This window comes from Eurosta solidaginis, chromosome 3, assembly GCF_040869045.1.
Source record: "Eurosta solidaginis isolate ZX-2024a chromosome 3, ASM4086904v1, whole genome shotgun sequence".
Classification (NCBI taxonomy): domain Eukaryota; kingdom Metazoa; phylum Arthropoda; class Insecta; order Diptera; family Tephritidae; genus Eurosta; species Eurosta solidaginis.
The window spans coordinates 161,562,855-161,584,127 of NC_090321.1; the positions used below are offsets into that span (position 1 = coordinate 161,562,855).

The 21,273-nt window shown below is 43.8% G+C and overlaps 1 protein-coding gene across 6 annotated transcripts; it reads right to left on the minus strand.

Annotated features, from left to right (window-relative positions):
* Positions 1-8,726: 8,726 nt before the first annotated feature.
* On the minus strand, positions 8,727-20,047 carry LOC137246720 (kelch-like protein diablo). 6 transcript variants are annotated; one of them, XM_067777733.1, is made up of 7 exons: positions 12,920-13,060; positions 12,582-12,867; positions 9,897-10,449; positions 9,709-9,830; positions 9,351-9,479; positions 9,089-9,263; positions 8,727-9,015 (listed from the first exon to the last, which is right to left on the minus strand). In XM_067777733.1, the coding sequence occupies exons 3-6, from the start codon at positions 10,092-10,094 to the stop codon at positions 9,254-9,256; spliced, it is 459 nt and encodes a 152-aa protein (XP_067633834.1). In that variant the 5' UTR covers positions 10,095-10,449; positions 12,582-12,867; positions 12,920-13,060; the 3' UTR covers positions 8,727-9,015; positions 9,089-9,253. The 6 variants fall into 6 exon arrangements, with proteins under 6 accessions (XP_067633834.1, XP_067633829.1, XP_067633833.1 ...); XM_067777728.1 differs by having other exon boundaries at positions 9,089-9,479; XM_067777732.1 differs by lacking the exons at positions 12,582-12,867; positions 12,920-13,060 and adding an exon at positions 19,952-20,047 and having other exon boundaries at positions 9,089-9,479.
* Between the last annotated feature and the right edge of the window lie 1,226 nt (positions 20,048-21,273).

Below are 21,273 nucleotides of genomic sequence, written 5' to 3' on the forward strand. Positions count from 1 at the left end.
ATTTGCCCAAACATCTTCAGGCATGTGTGAAGAATTGCCTGATAAACACACCCCGCACTCCGAAAGGTTATAGATTTGATAGGGAATTAAAAACCTTAGCTCTGGTCGTAAAGTTTTTAGCACATATCGTATATAGATATTTAAGGCCCATTCTAAACTTTCCTTCAAGGAAAACTCTTGAACTATTTGTTCAAGGATGGCCTCGAAATCCTGGCTGCAACTCTAGCAGTATTAAAGCCCTGGAGCTTAAAAGCCGTGGCTTCACGGACGCGCAGAGATATGTTTCAATATGAATTGATGAAATGTCTCTGAAAACCCATGTCCAGCATGAGAGAAGTAGAGATGTAATTATAGGTCTGGAAGATTATGGTGACGAAAATCGCACCTCCAGAGTTGCTTCAAATGTTTTGACGATATTGGTCCAAGGTATCGGAGGGGAGACTTGGACTCACCCCCTAGCTTATTTTTTTGTCCACAAAGCGTGCAAAGGATATATTGTGAAAAAATATATATTCGAAGCCATTGGACAGCTCCAGGGTATTGGTCTGCGTCCGTGCCAAATTGTTTCCGATCAAGGAGCAAATTTCGTAGGGTTTTCTAGGTTAGTTGGTGTGACCAAGGATAGGCATTTCTTCGAAGTAAATGGTCAAGATATCGTTTACTTTTTGACGCTCCTCATCTTCTTAAAAATACCCGAAACTGTTTAGAGAACAAAAAAAACCACGTCAGTTTTCAAGGACGTCCTGTAAATTGGAAGGGCATCATCCATTTGTACAATCAGGGGAAAAATAGCGATTTCTCATGCACACATAAGTTGGCATCGGTATATATTAGACCAAAAAATCAAAATAAAATGAGTGTGAAATTAGCTTCACAGGTTTTCAGCAACTCAGTCGCAAGTGTAATGTTCGCCCTTTATAGCTCCGGGCTTTTAAATTCCGCAGAATCTTCTTCATTTTTTAATACAGCCGAATTTGTACTTTTTTTGATAAATTATTTAATACTTTTAACAGTCTTGTTTTTGGAGCAACTGGAAATTTCAAAGAACCTTTCACTGCGTCTGCGGAGCAACTAAGATTCCTTGACGAAGCTGAATTTTTTTTAAAATCCATGAGAGTCTATGAAACTGATAATAGTAATGTAGATCATGATATCACAAATAGCTTTCAATTCATTAAGGGGTGGCTCCTCAATATAAGTAGCTTGCGATATTTTTGGCGATTTTGGTCACGTGAGGGATTTACCCATTTAATGACACGGAAATTAAATCAGGACAAACTAGAGAATTTTTTCGGACACATCCGTAGAGGTGGGTCTTTTAGTCCAAAAATAACTCCACAGCGTTTTACATACCTTTTTAGATAAGCCTGGGGCGTAGGATACATAAGATGTGTTGATAAAGGAAATTGCGAATTGCTTCCAGATCTGGGGGCGTCACTTCCGACTAGCACCCTTGAGCAAGCATGTAATGACGATTTGGTCCGCGACACCTCCTGGCAGACTTTTCAAGGTCTTCCTAGGCCCACCCCAAGCTCTTTTCAAAATGTTCAAGGTGACATATATGTTGATATAGATGAAAGCTGTTTTCTTCATCGAAGTGCCTTTATATATTTTTGCGGTTATTTATATTTCACATATTTCAAAATGCATAACTGTTTAATGCCTTTACCCAGATTCGATGGTGATATAAGTGAAAAAGACTTCCTCTTCACGATGGGTAAGCAGTTTAGTAACTGTCAACTTGTTGAGCCTCCGTCCGAGTTTATTGACTTTATCAAAAAGATAGAGCAAATTTTTTCAGAGAAATTCGATTCCACCTGCCATAGAGTCGGATTTTCCCAAATACAATTTGAGAAGATGGTGGATGTTGAGCCTTATTTTTGTTGCGAAAATTGCAACCCAGACGTAATTAAAATAGTTTTTATTAGAATTAGAACATACTTTTTAGTAAACTATTTTAATAAAAAGGCTAATGAGCCAAATTTAAAAAATAGAGAATTTGATGTTTTAAAATGCAATTAATTCCAGCTTTCAGTTTGGGGTCTGTCTGCTTTAGTCAGAAGTTTTGTAAGAAATAATTTAATAGAATCGTATTTTTTAATATATTGATTTAAACATTTGAAAAGAGCTTAAATTTTTTACTTTTAATTCTAAACCTTAACCTTAAATTTTTCTTAAGCAGATTTCGGGTATTTTTTTTAGCAATAGCCCCCACCCTTCTCCCCACCTTTCTGATATTTCCGGGAAAAGTTTATAGGGTTTCGCTGTGGGTGATTTTGTATATATTGTAAATATTCATTTTTGAATTATGTACCTGATTTATTTTTATTAAGTAGTTTTATTTGCTTGAAATGTGCAATTTTTGTTAAACAAGTAGTTTGTTTTGTTTTGTTTTTTTATGTATTAATGTAAATATTATGTATATTATTTAAACGGGTGAAAATAGGCCTACAGGGGAACCGAACACCCAAAAAAAATCGGTAACGCGCCTAAATTGCAACCTCCTGGGTGGTGTGGAAGAGCAATTATAATAAATAAAGCGATAATTGATAAACTCTGAGTTTTTTATTTAATATAGTAGTATCGTATTACATACATATATGTTAAACTTTTTTTTTTAACTACTGTGGATTTATCAAGTTTTATTCATAGTATTTTTATGTTTTTGCCTATTTTGTTCGTTTACAAATATGTAAGTAAGTTTTCGTCTAGTCCCGTGCATTGCAATAGCAACTAAATGTTCAATAATTCTTGTTCTACTTGCTATTATTGGGGGTTAAGATACTTGGCTTGGATATCATACGTGGTTCCAGGCTCTGGATCAGGGACTGGTATCAGTCTTAGACCGGCCATAGTGACGAATTGTCACACGTGATTGGTTGTCACGTCCTGCACGAGGTGCCCCTGCTTCTACTGATAATGGCGGATCTAGAGAGGACAACTCGATAAAACCCGCACCCCTGAGTCATTGTGCCGAGCTCAGGGGAGGGAGGACCCTGTTAAGGGTCAAGATCGGTACTCAATGGTGACGAACCGGATTGTTAGGGACTTGATTTTGACTATGGATAGGAATTGATGACTTTGGGCTGGTAGGTGCAGTATTCTGCCACCTTAGTAGGTCGGGGTGAAACCCTATCGAAATGGCTGGTAGGCTAATGCTGCACCTGCCCACGTCCCGTTAAAACCGTGGCGGGCCTCAAGGTACGTTCCGGCTCCGTCGCCGTTAAGTTGGTGGTGTAGGTGCGGTTGAAGATTTTCCCGCTTTGCGTCCGGTCTGGCTCTGAACGCATTACTCATAAGGTAATGCGTCAACCCTCGCGTGGCCTCCCTGCGCAGCATAGATAACCACGGGACCGTTGAAGGGCGACTACACAATCGGCTCCGGATAGCGGCCTTGAGGGGGGACTTCTTAGAATGGACACGAAGACGAAGAAAAAGGAGGGTAGGAGTGACGGCGAAAGTCGTCATGGTGCGGGGGACGCGACAGGTGCGGAGAGTGCTCCGAAGCAGGTCGCCGCCAGCCGGGAAAGCTCCCGGCGGGTCAAAAGGGCTGATCAGACGGATCAGCGCAGGGGTTTGGTTTCAAACCCCGTAGGTACGAGTAGTTCGGTTAGTGGAGGGGTGTCGAAACCGACACCCAATGTAGGCCCATATGGGGCTGTGACAGGGAAAGGCAGAGGTCCGACGAATGCGACGGAGCAGCCCAGTACTAGTAAGGAAGCCCTGTCGCGAGGAGCTTTCCCAACGGGAGCCCTGGGGTCGAAGCCTGCCGGGAAAGGTAGGCGATCGACGCCGCGTAGGAAAGCTCTGGGTGATCGGCGCTTAGCTGAGAAGATCTTGGAGCGCTACGGCGGAAGGGATGCAGCTCAGATGTCTGAGAAGCATTCCCGGACGCTGGAGTGGGCCAGGAGCGTCGTAGCTTGCGACGACCACACACCGGTGTCGAACGATGCGGGTGAGCAGCAGGGTTTGGGGGCTATGAAGCGGCAAAGGTCGGATGAGCGGAATGCCTCAACGACAAAAAGGGCCCGAGGAGGTGGGGACGCAATTTCGTTTAGCGAAATCGCTAAACGTGCAGGCTCCATCACCCTCGGGGTCCTGGATAGGAGTAGGGAGGATGGTGCCATCTCCCGAGAGGAGTGGCCGTGGGTCGCCAGCGCCATATCAGCGGCCTATATGACCGCTGTTATGGAGAGCCCAGGTACGCGGCCATGCTTCGAATACTCGGGGTGGTATCATGGTTTTAGACTGATTACTTGTGCTGACGAGCGTTCGGCCTGTATCTTTAAGAAAATAATTTCTTTGGTAGGGGAGGTCTGGAGGGGGGCCAGACTCGAGGCCGTGGAACGGAGGGATCTCCCCCTTCGACCGAGGGCTCGGGTGTGGTTGCCTGCCGGGCCATCTCAGCCGGAGAAAATACTCGAACTAATGCGTTACTGCAACCCGAACCTTCCGACGCATAACTGGAGGGTCCTCAGAGTAGAGGAGGCTGTTGGGCCGCGTCGGCAAGTGCTGATTCTGCTAAACGCAGAGTCCACCGGTCCTCTCTCTGACACGAGGGGAGTTATCTCCTATGGCCTCGAGCGTGTGGTTCTTAAAATCTACCACGCCGATTCCAGGGGGGATGGTTCCTCTCCCACAGAGACTGTTCGGGAGGTGGAGGCGTCCGCAGGGGAGCCAGTACCCATGGTTGTGGATGCTGACTCCGCTAATTTGGACAGCGAAAGCACTGTTGACGTCCCGTCAATAGCGGGATCTGTCATCAGTGCTAGTCGTCTGGATGATAGGGCCGAGGAGGAGCTCCTGGCCTCCGAGGGCGAATCATCGATGGCGGGATCCGTCATCAGTGTAAGTCGTCTGTTGGGGGAGGAGGAGGACCTCCTAGTCTCCGAGGGCGAAGCCGCCAAGGATGGGGTGCAGAAGAAGAAAAGTGGTGTTGATGGAAATCCGTCAAATCAATCTTCAGCATTCTAAGGCGGCTTCCGCAAACTTGTTGCTCTGTCTTGAGAAAGGCGGAGTGGATATTGTCCTTGTCCAGGAGCCGTGGCTGAGTAGTAACGGCGGAAAAATTTCTGGATTAAGGACGGGAAAATTCAACACCTTGGTGCATGGGGAGGCAGGTAGGCCTAGATCCTGTGTGCTTATTAAAAAGGAATTTAAAGCTTTTATTCTCTCTAATTTCAGCAATGCTGACGTGACCACGGTCTGCCTCGAGCGAGGCAGTAGCGAATTGTGGGTGGTCTCAGCGTATATGCCCCATGGGGACGTAACGGGACCACCGCCTGTGATACTGGGCGAAATCACCGCTGAAGCAAGGCGGAGAGGTGTTGGCGTAATCATAGGTGCCGATGCTAATGCACACCATAGCATATGGGGGAGCTCGGATACGAACACCAGAGGTGAGTCTTTATTTACTTTTATTGTAGATGAGGGACTTTGTATATGTAATAGGGGGAATGACCCGACTTTTATTACTGCGGTAAGGGAGGAGGTCTTGGACCTCACCCTGGTTAGCAGAGAACTGGAAGATCGGATATCTGGATGGAGGGTTCTCAACGAGCACTCTTTCTCTGATCACCGATATATTCAGTTCTCGGTGAATGAAGAACGTCCCGGTAAAATATCTTTTAGGAACCCTAAAAGTACCAACTGGGACTTGTATTGTAGGAAGTTGGGAGAGCTATTGCCTGAGGCGCCTATCGCTGGTTCGGACCTGTCCGAATCTGAAATAGACGATCTGGTGGAAAACTTCACCTTGGCAGGCAATAGCGCCTTTCAACAGTCCTGCCCACTGAAAACTTACAGGGGGAAGGGCAAGCCGCCCTGGTGGTCTGATTCCCTTGACGACCTAAGAGCGTCCAGTAGGCGGCTCTTTAATAGAGCCAGGAGGAGTAGACTACCCTCGGACTGGGAGCTCTATAAGGTGAGTCTGGGGAGTTATAAATATGAAATAAGGTTAGCCAAGCGGGATTCATGGCGAAGCTTCTGTGAAAACGTGGAGGGCTGCAATGAATCCGCGAGGCTTAGAAAAATACTCTCTAGGAATCCCGCCCCTCGGGGGTATCTGAGAGATGATGGTGGGGACTGGTCGATGAGTAGCGAGGAGTCCCTGAGACTTTTACTGGACAATCATTTTCCCGATGTCCCAGTTGCGCAGGGATCTTCGCTTGCGTGGTCGGCGGTTGCTGGCCATGCAGAAATGCCTGCCATCCCACTACGGGAAAGTCAAATATCCTGGGCTATAAATTCGTTCAAGCCCTATAAGTCACCCGGTCCGGATGGCATCATTCCTGCGCAACTTCAAAGGTCTTTAGGGATTTCCTGCCGCTGGTTGGCCATCATCTACACTAACTGCCTCAGGCTTAACTATATCCCTAGGTCGTGGCACACGGTTAGGGTCATCTTCATTCCGAAGGCCGGCAGGGGCTCTCATGTAACACCTAAGGATTTCAGGCCAATCAGTCTCTCGTCGTTTCTTCTTAAGACGCTTGAGCGGCTGATTGACCTGTACCTGCGAGAAAGGATACCTGGGGGGTTACTGTCGGCTTCACAGCATGCGTACTGCAAAGGCAGATCGACGGAAACGGCTCTCCATTCGATTGTAAAGCAAATAGAGGGGTCTCTAGAACATAAAGAATATGCTCTGGGTGCCTTTCTAGACATCGAGGGGGCTTTTAACAATGTTCTACCGGGGGCAATCGAAAGAGCTCTGGTGGGTTTAGGAGTCGAAGCGGCTCTGGTTGAATTTATTAGCAAACTTCTATGCGGCAGAATTGTCGCAGCGGAGTGGGGAGGAGCCATAATAAGGAGGAAGGTGTGCAGGGGCACGCCACAGGGAGGTGTCCTATCTCCTCTGCTCTGGGTTGTGGTAGTCAACGAGCTTCTTGTGGAGCTGGAAGCCAATGGCTGTCGGGTGGTTGCCTATGCAGATGACCTCGCTATCCTAGTCAGGGGCAAATTTCTGGGCACCCTGCGCGATGTTCTGCAGGGATACCTGGATACTGTGGCTAGGTGGGCTGAATCATGTGGAGTGGCGGTCAACCCGGGAAAAACAGAATTGGTTCTTTTTACAAGGAGATATAAGATACCCGACTTCAGAACTCCTTCGATTGGAGGGGTACCGTTGGTACTTACTGACAGGGTTAAATATTTGGGAATTGTTCTGGACAAGAAGCTGTCCTGGAGGCCCAATGTGGAAGATAGGGCCAGGAAGGCCGCGGTTGCCTTGTACTGCTGCAGGGGGGCTATCGGAAACAGATGGGGGCTCTCGCCAGGAGTAGTACACTGGCTTTATGAGATGGTTGTCAAACCGATTCTGCTATATGGGGTGCTGGTCTGGTGGAAAGCACTGGACACGGCGAGCACCTCCAAAATGCTAGTGTCAGTGCAACGGACGGCGCTTATCGGCATCAGTGGCGCTATGAGAACAACACCTACCTTGGCACTGAATGTCATGCTGAATATACATCCAGTAGATATTGCGGGAAAGGCAGCCGCGGCCCGGTCGTTGGTCAGGCTTCGTGATATGGGTTATATGCTTTCTGATTTCGGACACTCTAGCCTTCTTACTAGTTTCGACTTTATCCCGGACAGGACGGACTATTGCATGCCGGTGGCCGCTCCCTATACAACCTTCACCCCAGTCATTCCCCCGAGGGAGGAGTGGAGAAGAGGAATTATCTGGGGCATGGGACCGGTTAACTTGTTCACGGATGGGTCGAAGTTGGACGGAAAGGTTGGCGGGGGGGTCTTTTGTCAAGAGCTAAATGTAAGCCGCAAGTTTAAGTTGGCTGATCACTGCAGTGTATTCCAAGCGGAAGTTGCTGCGATTAAGGATGCGGTGGATGAAATGCTATCCAGCGCTACTACGGTTAGGGAATTTAACATCTACTCTGATAGCCAAGCGGCTATAAAGGCCTTGAGCTCAACTACAGTGCGATCGAGGGTGGTCTGGGAGTGCCTGACCACACTTGCGATTGCATCGAATTATTTTACAATTAAGATTATCTGGGTCCCGGGCCATAGTGATATTCCGGGTAACTGTCAAGCGGATCTCTTAGCCCGAATCGGTACAACTGAACCGGATGAAGATGGCTGTAGGGATTTCGGGATTCCGCTAGCCACCTGTGGATTGCTCTTCCATAGCTGGGCCTCGAGTCAGCTCAGCAAACGTTGGGCGGACACTACGTCTTGTAGGATATCAAGATCTTTCTGGCCGAAAGTGGATGGCAGGAGGTCTGCTGAAATAATTGGGTTCACTAAGGCTCACCTATCAATGGTCATTGGGGTTTTGACAGGGCACTGTCCCATGGGTATCCATGCGGTACGTCTCAATATATTGGAAACTCCATCCTGCTGCAGCTGTATGGAGGATGATGAGGTGGAATCACCAAATCACTTTATGCTTGACTGCCCAGCTTTTGCCAGAACTAGGCGAAAGTATTTTGGTCGTGACTCACTTGGATCTCCCGAGGAGCTATCCAAGGTTGAGATCGGGATCATTCGGAACTTTATCGTTGCTACCCAACGATTCTCTAAGTAGTTATATCTACGTCACCGTTAGTTTAGTTTATTATATGTGGTATCACAACGGACCGTCATGTTGTCCAAGTGAGCTTCCTCTCATCAGGGAAGCTACCACCCAACCTGACCTGACCTGACCTGCTATAATATTACACAGGATATATAGCTCTTCACAACAACTCATACTATGTGGAAGTGTTTTATTAAGAATTTAATAACATGATATATGACTGCGCTTTTTGTAGTTGAATCTTGGGATGTGATTTAATCACACGGATGTGATACAATCCACATCATCATCATCACAGATTAAACAATGCATCTCGTTCGATCTATAAATGTTATTTACGCGCATAAGCTCGTACATATTGTTTTGATTAGCTTTAAATATGCAGATTCGATTTTTTCAGTTTAAGCTTGCTTATGACATGGTTATCGCTTCAATAACGTTTCTCTGCGGCATCTAATCAAACCACAGAATCTTTGCGTATCCTAAAATTTAACAAATGATTTATTAATTTATTTATTCATTTGTGTAAACATTATGAAATGCTACTAAAATTACCACATATAATTTTCGGTTTGTGGTGCCCTCATAACACCAACTCCTAACCTAAACGTCTATAATTCATACAACCGCACAAACGCCATTGATTTGTTTCAGGATCATATACTTCAATTGCGGAGCCATCAAAGCCGCCAACTGCATACAACTGACCATTAACTACGGCTAATCCAACCTAAAAAAGGTCAATTAAGTAAATGCCAATTTTCTTACTTTTTCCTAGATTTTAGTCAAACTCCAAGTATTTGTATGGGGATTGTACCGTTCTGCTGAAGATAATTCCATGCAATCATCAAGTCCACACACTGCATAAATGTAGTTATTGAAAACAGCACAACCCAAATGTGTGCGACGGGTGGACATTGGCTTGACGGCACACCACTTATTTTGTCTAAAAAATTTGAAGTTTAAGTAAAAATATGAGATAATATTCACGCAAAATACAAGCAAACATAGTAGCATAAGACAGAATACCATCGTTTCCGAGATGGTCGGGCTAGTACTTTTATGGTGCTTTGTTACCGGAACGTACCGGATCTGTCTTTATCGGTAATACAACAACAGAATACCATGACATGTATAACATGGCATTGCACGATTAACTTTTCTATTTAACTTACCTGGGATCATAACGCTCTACGGTGTTAAGGGGACACTGGCCGTCAGAGCCACCGATTGCATACAGATAGCCGCCCAATACAGCTACGGCCACGCCCAAACGGCGCTTAGTCATCGGAGCAACCTGTTTCAAACAAAAAATTTTATTAAGATCATACATTTAAAATTTTCGTGCACATATACTATGCACCTTCGACCATTGATTTGTTTGTGGATCATAACGTTCAATACTATTCAAATAACTTTGACCATCATGTCCGCCAACAGCATATAGTAGATCATTTAATACAGCAACACCAACACCACAACGACGCTTACTCATTAGATTCTTCAACAATGATATGAGCAGTATAACAGAAATCAATAAGTAATTCCATAGCATACTCATCAATATCTCGTATGGTTACTTCGGTTTGTCTGGACTCTTCTAATTCGCCAGTAAACATGGCGCGAAAGTATGGACTGCATGCCGAAAGGATGGCACGATGTGCAAATATTTTATGACCGCCAACATTTAGTACAACATCACATAGTTCACGATGACGACGTAACATATTCAATTCGGATAATGTTACCTTGGGATGTTTTTCGGAGGTGTGCGATAGTCGTGCCGGTGATGGTGGACGGTCAATGGCACCAGTTGAGGCACCTGCGCTGCCACCTGTGCCAGGCAACATAGGATCGCCCATCCTGTTCGCCGCTAAACGCAGCGGGGCAGAAGCCCAACCCCACACCGCGTCTATCTGCAATACAAAAAAGTTATTGATTAACTTCGACCTAGAATAATCATAACAAAATTAGAATATATATTTGAAATTGTTTTAACGGTATGCATGTTGTTGTTGTATTAGCGATACAGACACTCCCCGAAGGTTTTGGAGAGTGTTATCGATGTTGGTGGTCCTTTGCAGTATCTAGAACAGGAACGTTTCGGTAACAAAGCCTGACCATCTCTGGAACTATTAATATGAAAACATTAAATATTCTAGGCCCTAACTTCCCCCTCCCCCATCGCCTAGATCCATGAGGAACTTGGGCTGCCAAAGCCTCGCCTGCTAAATATGTGTATGACACATTCATATTTGTAACAGGATTCTCCTCGAGTAAGTGAGGTTCACAATTGTGGAAGCTTAGAAGCTATAAAGTTTTGTATTGTGCTTATGAACCCCTTGAATCCCTAACCATATGCCTATTTTTTATGAGCACCCGTTTCATGCTTAAACTTTGACGGATAATGGGAATGTCACTATTGCACCTGAGAATCCGCTTTTGATCGCGAACAAGAGATACCTAATGGTGTGTTCTTTTCTAGAAAACCCAATTGTCAACCTCACCTACCCGTGGCGTATCCTGTTTAATAAACATAATGGATATAGGGTGTCGGTGGGCGGTATGGCCTAGGTTTCATGCGGGCATACCAAATAAATCCCTAGATGGTCGGACTAGTACCGTTATGGTGCTTGTTACCAGAACGTACCGATCTGCATCCGGCAAAGGACCATCAACGTCGATAACACTCTCCAATGCCAGAGTGTGTCCTTATCGCTACAACAACAACCCTTAAATTTGAACTGGGTTACCTGCAAGTTGGCAAAATATCTCTGTTTGTAAGTAATGAGACCCCTTTTCTTATTCAGTAGAACATATTTTGTGAAAGGAGCACACAAACTCACAAGAGGGCTTAGAAGAAGCAATATGGCGACATTATGTTCAGAAAAGAAAACGCCATAATAGTTTTCGAGAATTAAGAGTATTATAACGACACGTGTTTTTAACACTTTTAAAAGAAGGATAGTCGCCACGAAACATATTCATATCCCACAATATGCTTGTTATTTTGCAGTGAAACTCACAATCGTCGAGATTCCTTGCAATTTTTTTGAAAATTTAACCGCTGAAGAAGGTTCAACATCATTATTCATCTCCAGTTTTAATCCAATGATCCCGAATCGCACCATTTCCACATGCATGATCGTACAACATACGCAAGTACATAAAACTGTGCACAAAACTATAAAGTACGGCATCCAAAATAAACTAAAACAAACACCTTGCCTCGCCCACCATGGCTGTTGCTGCAGTGTTAATGTGCCCACAACAGCTGTGAATAGACATTGCCGCCCTACCTACATTAAACCTATCTACTTACTATTCAAAAACAATAAAAAATGAGCAATATCAAGCCTATCTGTGCCACTGGCATTGTATGACGGCCGACTGTACAAACGTGCATAAATGGTCTACCTATTCTGAGCCAATTAAGATTTAAAATAATTACTTAATTGATAAATACGTCCACTTGCACTTAATAAGGTTTATACATAAAGATATATGGTAATTGTGCAGTTTAGGGGCCCCACCCTAAAATTGGGCCTTTTTTTTTGAGTGAGGTATCAAAAGACGCGTATTCACATCTAGATCAAGAATTCGGAAGCGGAAGTGAACTTTTTTACCCGTTCAAAAGATATTAACGAAAACCCGAAAAAAGACCCGCGAGTACTTCCGAAACCGGGGGTGGGATCCATAGTATTTTTGCGCAGAACATCTTTCTGCGTTGCCGGCCTTCGGCCGCGCTTATAAATAATAATCCTGGGCTACGCCATGCCAAGTCCGGGTGTGTGGTATAACCGTGGCTACCGCCACGGTGATGCACAATTTTTTTTGTGGGTACAAACACAACAACAACCACATTAAAATCGCCAACTGCAACTGCAAATATCTCCGGACGGAGATAAAATTTTTCTTTTCCGCCTTCGTAGTATTATTCTCGAGATTAATACGCGTCTTCTGATACCTTACTCGAAAATCTTGGCCCAACTTTAGGGTGGGTACCGTAAACTGCACTACTACCCAAAATAATCAAAATTACACCAACCACATGAAATTGCAATTTTGTTTGCAAATATCTCCGGAAAGTTATACAATTTTCAATTTCCGCTTTCGGATTCGTGTTCCTGGGTCTTTTGACACCCCTCCCGATATAGACGAGTTTTATATTGGACGCAGTTATATCGGCAAGTAATCTTGTCGCTGATTCAATAGCTCTGCTATCTATACTTGCTACATAAGTGAGTGTCTCGTGAACCTTAACAATCACATATACCACCATTTTTTTCAAGCTCCTTCAAGATTGCATCTTTATTTGGAAATTTTTCGGTAGACTATAAAAATTTTAATGAAATAAAGGTCTGCCAATATATATTGTTTACTTACATTAAACGATAACTTCTCTAAAAAGTACGAAGCACCGGTTGGATATGTAACTTCATAACAAGGGCCTGAGTTAATTACCAGCCGGACAGTCTAAAATTTCCGAATCTTGGTGCATTTCTTGGTGCAACTCGCAAGTTGCCATTGTTTTAATCTACAATCCACAGCAATCAATATATATAAGACATTTTATTGTAAACAAGCAAGAACAAGAGAAATTGTTTTTCTTCGTACATGGTTGCTTTTTCCGTACATCGCCAACTTAAAACAAATTTTATAAAATTATCAAAAAAATTTAAGAAAACATGGAAATTTTTGACACAAACTATATCTCTTGTAAGAATTTACTATAAATTATAGTTTTTAAAAATTTTATTCCAATATTTCAACATTTTTTACGCAGTTTTCTTTGGCAGCTAATACGCTTTTTTTGCACCTATGAAGAACAACAGTGCCAAATCATGACAAATAGCATCCACAAAAAAACGAACAAGAACAAGCATTTTCATCAGGTGAGCGTGGCTGTGTATGTGCGTCCTGCTACATATCCTACTTGTAGACCTGTACAATGGTTCAAATGGCCTCGATGTTGGTGAAGGATTAGTCAGCTGTTTTATTTGATAGTATACATGTGTATAAATTTGAAAATTTTTCTAAGTGTTGTACTTCACGATTCAATCACAAGAGAAGAAGTTCCACTTCGTGTTGTAACGTCGTCGTGTCAAGTTCGTTTCCCCACAACTCAACCGCGTGCTATAAAAGGACGCTATTCATGCGGTTGAGAACAAAATGGCGGATAGTGAGGGAATCGAAATGACAAAAAATTATTAAAAATAGTTGAAAAACTTAAAATTTATCGTCCTTGGAGTAAACGATTAAATCTAAATATAATTCATCGTACTTGGAGTAAACCATTAAATCTAAATATATAATAACCTTATTAATTACGCAGAAACCTACGCACATGGTTCTGGCCTTAGTGTATTACCTGTGTGCAACTGTACAACAATTTAAAGGCATTAAAATTTGAATATATAATATGGTGTTATGGATTAACACCAATGGAGGGATAACCTGGTTTTTTATAAGCTTAAGCTTTAACCAAGCAACTTATAATCCAAAAAAAAGAGAAGAAGTTCAAGACGCTTTATATAAATTGTCAACTTTTGCCTAAAACGGATTTACATAAAGGAAAATATTAAAGAAAACTTTTGTGCGACGGGTATTTACATTGCAACATGTGTTAGCTGCTTAGGTACATCTAAATGTTGCAAGTATATTACCCTTATACGTTTGTTAAACTGGCGATTTAAGAGGCAATTTAAGAGTCCTCTTGAAATTTATTGGAATTGGAAGATCCAATTCCCAAAACCGGAAAAAAGAGTAGATCTACTGCGATTTTCCTGGATAAAATATGGATCGCGTTGTCGGACACCGACCGATAAGCACATGCTATTCGTATAGCAGTAGTACCGTAGTCTGCTAGTATATCTTTTTGGTGCACCATTTTAGATACGTGCTGTTGCAGAAAGATATTAGAATTAGAATTAATTAAACAGGTTAATATTTTGTATTAGTATAATCACATTTGGTTTTCCCAACTGCACGTTTTCACGCCGTAACCAAAGAGATCAAAGAATATACGAAAAGGAAGTAGAACGACTAAGCAATTTAGAAAAGGGTTACCTAATTACGTTAATACATACAGCGTTGCCTGATAAATTTGTTGTGTGGTTGGAAAGACCAAGTGTGAGTTTAGACATGGAGATTAGCCAGTGACGGTGTTTCCAACATTCTCCCCCCCCCCCCCCCCCCCCGGTATTTCCCTCATGAATACCCGGGCAAATTAAACACCGGCTCGGGATACCTCCAATACGGCTAACTTCGTCGCTGGGCGATGATACTGTCCTTGCGTAGTTGGCCGTCTCTTCCTGGTATTGTGGATATGATGATACCCTTCGGCCAGGAATAACGTGGTGAGTTTGGGTCGACAATGACGACCATGTCTCCGACTTCAATCGGCTTGGCTTTGTCAAACCAATTAGTCCTCCGTGTGAGCATAGGTAAAACTTCCGCCACCCATCTCTTCCAGAACATTTCAGCAAGGTATTGAGAGTGCCGCCAGGAGGCACGAGCAAATTGATCTGCATTTTTGAAGTCGCCTACTGGTTTGAGTCCTGACGACGAGCCCAGCAGAAAATGATTAGGTGTTAGCGCCTCTTGGTCGGCGTTTTCGAGGGGCAAATACGTTAGAGGTCGACTGTTTACTATATGCTCCACTTCGACGAACAAGTTGCACAGCTTCTCGTCATTTAATCTTGAGGTCGGCGTAACAATTTGGTACATAACTGTCTTTATTGAGCGCACCATGCGTTCCCATGCCCCTCCCATATGGGGCGATGCGGGTGGAATGAATGTCCATTTGGTGTAAGAGCTGGTAAACCCGACTTCTAGGCCCCCAAAGTCAACTTGCGATAATGATTCACGCAGTTCTTTTTCTGCCGCTTTCAAATTCGTTCCGTTGTCGCTAAAGAATTGCCTCGGATTTCCTCTGCGGGCGATGAAATTACGCAGAACAATGCAGCATGAGCTAGTAGTCAGACTGTATGCCATTTCGATGTGCACCGCACGGCACGTCATACATGTGAACACCACTCCATGTCGCTTTTCAGTACGTCTTCCGATGGTAGTCAGGAATGGTCCGAAAAAGTCCAAACCCACATAAGTAAATGATCGTGTATAGGGCGATAACCGCGCTTCAGGTAGGTCGGCCATCTCAGGTGCGTGCGGACGAGCGGCGTTTATCTTGCAGAATTGACAACACTTTCGTACGGACCGTAATAAAGTCCTTAATCCTGGTATGTAGAACCTCTGGAATAACTCGTTGATTACTGTCTCATGGTTCCAATGCTTCCATTTTCTGTGGTACCAATCTACTATTAATCTTGTAACAGCATGTTCTTTTGGTAGTAAAATTGGGTTTTTTGTATCATTATTTATAAATTCGGCTCTTTCTAACCGGCTACGCATTCTAACTATCATTTGCTGGTCTAGAAACGGCGATAGCTTACGAATAGGGCTTGTTTTTGGCAGGCAGCATCTTGGATTCTGATGCAACATTTTTATTTCTTTGTGAAAGGCTTGGGCTTGGGCAAGGCGATATAAATAGGTTTCGCTCCAGACCAGCTCGTCGGTACTAAGGCCACCTTCATTGGGGAGATCACGTAACTTACCTACAAATCGTTTGACATATGCCGTACTCCGGAGTAACCGTTCCCATTTTGAAAAACGGCTAAAATCTATCAGGGGTAAGTCTTCTACTGTATTGACGGCAACTAGTTGTGAACGTAGTTCCTCATGCTCCTGCAGAACGACATCTTCTTGCTTGAGATCGACGTTTGTCCAGTTCTCAGCCGGCTGACGCAAAAAATTAGGTCCGGAGATCCATTGACCACCCCTTGAAAAATCTGGTACGGAAGTCTGCTTCGTTCCTAGGTCTGCGACGTTTAATTTCGATGGCACATAGCCCCATTGTGAGATATCGGTAGTCTCCTGCATTCTCCAACACGGAACATAACGAACTGCTTGTATCCCCTAGGATCGGACCGTAACCAGGAAAGAACAGTTTTTGAATCTGTCCAATAGCGTACTCCATCGACTTTGCAGTCAAGGGCTTTCATCACCGTGTTACCAAGTCTCGCTCCCATCACCGCAGCGAGCAGCTCCATTCGAGGGATAGATACAGGGCGTAGCGGTGCAACCTTAGATTTGGAGCACACCAACGATACTTCGATGTCATCACCTGTCTCTATCCTTAGGTATGCTACCGCGGCGTAAGCGTTTTCACCTGCATCTACGAATACATGTAGTTCAATATTGTCCACCTGACTTTTTACTCTACTGAAATAGCACCTGGGCACCTTCATACTCTGGACTTGCGGGAGGTAGGATAGCAATCTCATCCAATCCCCTGACAACTGCTCTGGAATGGTGTCGCCCCATCCAATACCGCTTCGCCATACTTTCTGCAGCAGGATCTTTGCGTCGATTAAGAAAAACGTTAATAGTCCCAATGGGTCGAATATAGACATTAGCAGTCGTAGTAGTTCTCTTTTTATTGGTAGCTTAGCTCCCTGGAGGATCTCCTCATTTGCTTTAGTGAACTTTAAATTATATGTTAGTGGGTCATCGGACGTCTACCACCACATACCTAACACCTTACTAGTTTCACACACTTGATCCACTCGTTTAAGCAGCACTACAGAATTCGCCTGTTTCTCCTGCTTCTCCTAAGGCTTCAACAACCTCTTTAGAGTTGGATAGCCATCCTCGAATATGGAAATTCGCTTGTTTATGTATGGAGCGAACATTCTTCGCCAATTGAATCGCTTCTTGAATTGTGTCCACGCTATCAAGCATATCATCGACGTAATGCCGTTCCAAGATACTTTTAGTTGCTTGTGGATGCGTTTCGCCGAACTCGATAGCGTTGCGATTTTTTACAATTTGAGCTAAGGATGGCGAACAGCTTGCGCCGAAGCTCATTACTAATAACATATAGACATCTGGTGAGCGGGCTTCCTCGCAGTTTCTCCACAGAAAACGCTGGGATTGCTGATCTTCTGCATCCACATATATTCTGTGAAACATTTCCCTGATATCCCCAGACAACCCTATTTTTCCTTTCCGGAAGTTCAATAAAACGTCAAAAAGAGAAGTCAGTAGATCTGGACCCTTGTCCAAGCAGGAATTCAAAGAGAGGCCTTTATATTCTGCAGCAGCATCCCATACTACCCTGACCTTCTGTGGTTTATGTTTATTTGGGTTTTGTACCGCAAATATCGGCAAATACCACTTTCGAGGATGATAGGCGGAAATCTCACTAGTGCATAATTTGCGAATGTACCCTTTTTCCTCCATTGAACGAATGTGATTGTTTATAAGCGACCTAAGGTCGGGAGACGACTCCAGCTTTCTTTCGAGGCATTTGAGCCTGCGCAAGGCCATCGGGTAGTTGTCTGGCATAACAATGCTCTCCGTTTTCCATAGCAATTTTGTTACGAAATGTTCACCCTTACGTACCACTTTGTCCTGCATATCCTTTAGATATGTTCCGTGAAACTGTTTGTTTTTGCTGTCCTCCCCATAATTTTCCAGGGACATGTATTCTGTGACCAGCTTTTGCATGGATGCATCGTCATCGCATTCGCAAATGTGCATTTGCATGTTATCAACTTTATTTTTCTCTCCGTTATTAATGACCCCATAAACGGTCCACCCAAGACGAGTTTTGGTTGCAGCTGGTTCATGTGCATTGCCTTCTCGAAACTTTAGTGGCATCATCACATTTTTATTGTTTAATTCAATTATCACTTGTGGCACTACATTGCGGTATGAGTCTACTGGAATTCCTCTCAGATGCTTATGCATTTTGGCGAGCTCCGTTATATTCATTGTCTGGATTGGGAGATCAAGAGTGTCCACAGAGCGTACGTTATATAGCGTGAGTCTTTTACTTTTCCCACGCGGCGAAATACCTAAATCAATCCTATCAGAGTCACGCTGTACACGTACAGTTCCGTCTGTCCACTTTAGGCATAGATCTGCTTTACCCCCTTGTAGTTGCAATCGTTGCAACACATCTTTCTCAATTAAAGTTGGACCGGATCCATCGTCTAAAAGGGCATAAATGTCGCACGAAGTGCCTTTGCCGTAAATCGTTATCGGCACAACACGATAAAGTGTGTTGGATACCTCCTCATGATGAGCCACAACTGCGGGTGAAACATCGACGGGTTTGTGTAGAACCGGAGAGTGCTTGTATGTGCAACCGTTCACGCCGCACGCCTTTCTCTCACGGCAGCTTCTAGAATCATGCTTTCTTAGACATTCCCTACAAAGCTGCAACCTGTGCACTGCATTCCATTTTTCGTGGTATGGTAAATTTTTAAATTTGTCGCATCTCAATATTACATGCGCTTCGTTGCACAAATAGCACGCTAGTTTTGGTTTAACCCGCTCTACAGATTCTTTTCCCTGGTCCTTTCCCTCAGCATGGAGACTCACGCGCTGAACTTTGCGCTTCTCCGACTCTGTATTGCCGGCAGAAATTACCGGTGTGACGTTACTGGCTGCGTCTGCCAAATCGAAAAGCCAATCGCTAAACACCTTCAGAGTAGCGTCTGAAGAGGGTCTAGAAAACATTGCCCATTGTAAACGTATTTGAGCTGGCAACTTTTCAACTAGTTCTTGCATCAATAAAGGATTCGCCATATGCGCTTGTAGCCCTGACGCCTCCATAGTGGCGGCTAAATTTTTTACTTCAAGTGCGAAAATTATGAGAGTGTCAAGCTTGTTAACATTGACAGGCGGTGACGAACGTAGCTTTCCCAAGAGACTATTCAATATTTGTTCTGGCTTGCCAAAAACCATCCGTAGCGTGGACATTATTTCGGGTACAAGTGCCGGAATCATTAGTTTGCTACTGACATACTCAAGTGCCTTACCCTTCAAGGCACGTTGTAATCGAAGCAAGTTTTCATCGTGGCTAAATCCACACAGGCGCGTGGAGTTCTGAAAGCTGCTGACGAACAGAGGCCACTCCTCAGCCTTACCACTGAACACTGGTAGGTCCTTGTGCACCACGTGTCGCGAACTAATTTGCTGTGCATTCAAGCTTACAGCATTTGCTTCCGACGTATTGCGTGCCTGCATGTGAGCCTCGTTATGCCCCCTGCCTATTACTACCCCAACGTGCCCAGCACCTGTTCCAAGCTGCCTTTCTCTATTACTACATATATCACCCTGACCCTTGCCATTTGCCCATTGAGTTTTTCGATGCACCTTCAGCGCATCCAGACTGCTGTCATCATCCGATTCTTCGGAATTTTCATATCTCCGCATAATTTCGTATTTTTGCTCTAAATATGACAGTTATGCCTTTTTTCTCTCTTCTAAATTAGCCAATTCTATTTCCATATTGCGCTTCGATTTCACGGAGCCCTGCTTGTTTGCCCTGTTACCTTTTTCACCTACCTTTTCCGTTTGTTTTTCTACATGTTCGGTTGTTGTACATTGCTTTGATGTATTTGCCTTTGGTAACGTTGCACACTTCTTGCAGCTCCATTCTTTGTCAGCAATATCGTGCGAGACTCCTGCGCAGATATAATGCGTCCACTCGCCGCATACATCGCACTGCACCATTTCTTCATTCTCCGGCTCATGACATACAGCACATTTAACTGGCGCACTTGTCTCCGTTATTGTTCGTCTCATATTAAATAATTTTTCGGCAAACAGATTTTCTAACCTCAATGTTGTAATGGCAGATAGTGCAGCAAATTTTTTAAAGAATTGTTGGTTCAACCAATTTATGAGTTCGTAAACGACTTTAAAAACTTTATTGCAGAAAGATATTACAATTAGAATTAATTAAACAGGTTAATATTTTGTATTAGTATACTCACATTTGGTTTTCCCAACTGCACGTTTTCACGCCGTAACCAAAGAGATCAAAGAATATACGAAAAGGAAGTAGAACGACTAAGCAATTTAGAAAAGGGTTACCTAATTGCGTTCATACATACAGCGTTGCCTGATAAATTTGTTGTGTGGTTGGAAAGACCAAGTGTGAGTTTAGACATGGAGATTAGCCAGTGACGGTGTTTCCAACACGTGCCATACTGGTTCTACCTATAATATTTTCGAGCAGGTCACGTTGGACAATAGCTGACAGGTAGCTTTGCCTGGGCCGCCGATGTTGGGCATTATTCGCATTAGGCCTCCACTAACCCTAGAAACTTTCACCCCCACCCCACTGAATTCCCCCTTAAAAGTTAGTTTTGAGTCGTTGTTTGCTCCTAGATATTTCAAGAAAGGCTTTTAATTCTAAAACCCATTCAAAATCGGGAGGGGTGTCCAAATAAGAGCTTTCGACCCAGGACCACGAATCCGAAAGCGAAAAATTTATTTCTTCCCAGAGATATGTGCAAACAAAATCGAAAATGTCAATGTGGTTGTTGTAATTTTGATGATTTTGTCGTACCCACAAAAAAAACTATGGGTAAAAGTTGTTGTTGTTGTAGTAGTGCTTCGCTCATCCAATAGGTGCGGCCAATCAAAAGTTGTCATCAATGTGCTCTAACGGGAGTCCAAGAAAACTTGATGTTTCAACAGGGGTGGACCATAATGAGAGAGGTGTTAGAGGCGTTGGTTCCACATTACATTTGAAGAGATGGTTGGTGTCATGTGGGGACATATTGCAAGCAGGGCATACATTTTGTATGTCGGGATTGATTCTGGATAGGTAAGAGTTTAACATGTTACAGTACCCAGATCGACGTTGAGCTAGAGTGACA

Coding starts and splice junctions, on each gene's coding strand:
- LOC137246720 (XM_067777727.1), bottom strand. CDS start 12,815: ATGGTGGTATATGTGATTGTTAAGGTTCACGAGACACTCACTTATGTA. Junction 10,450..12,581: donor CAAAATTGCAATTTCATGTG/GTTGGTGTAATT, acceptor TTTGTATTGCAG/ATAGACGCGGTGTGGGGTTG.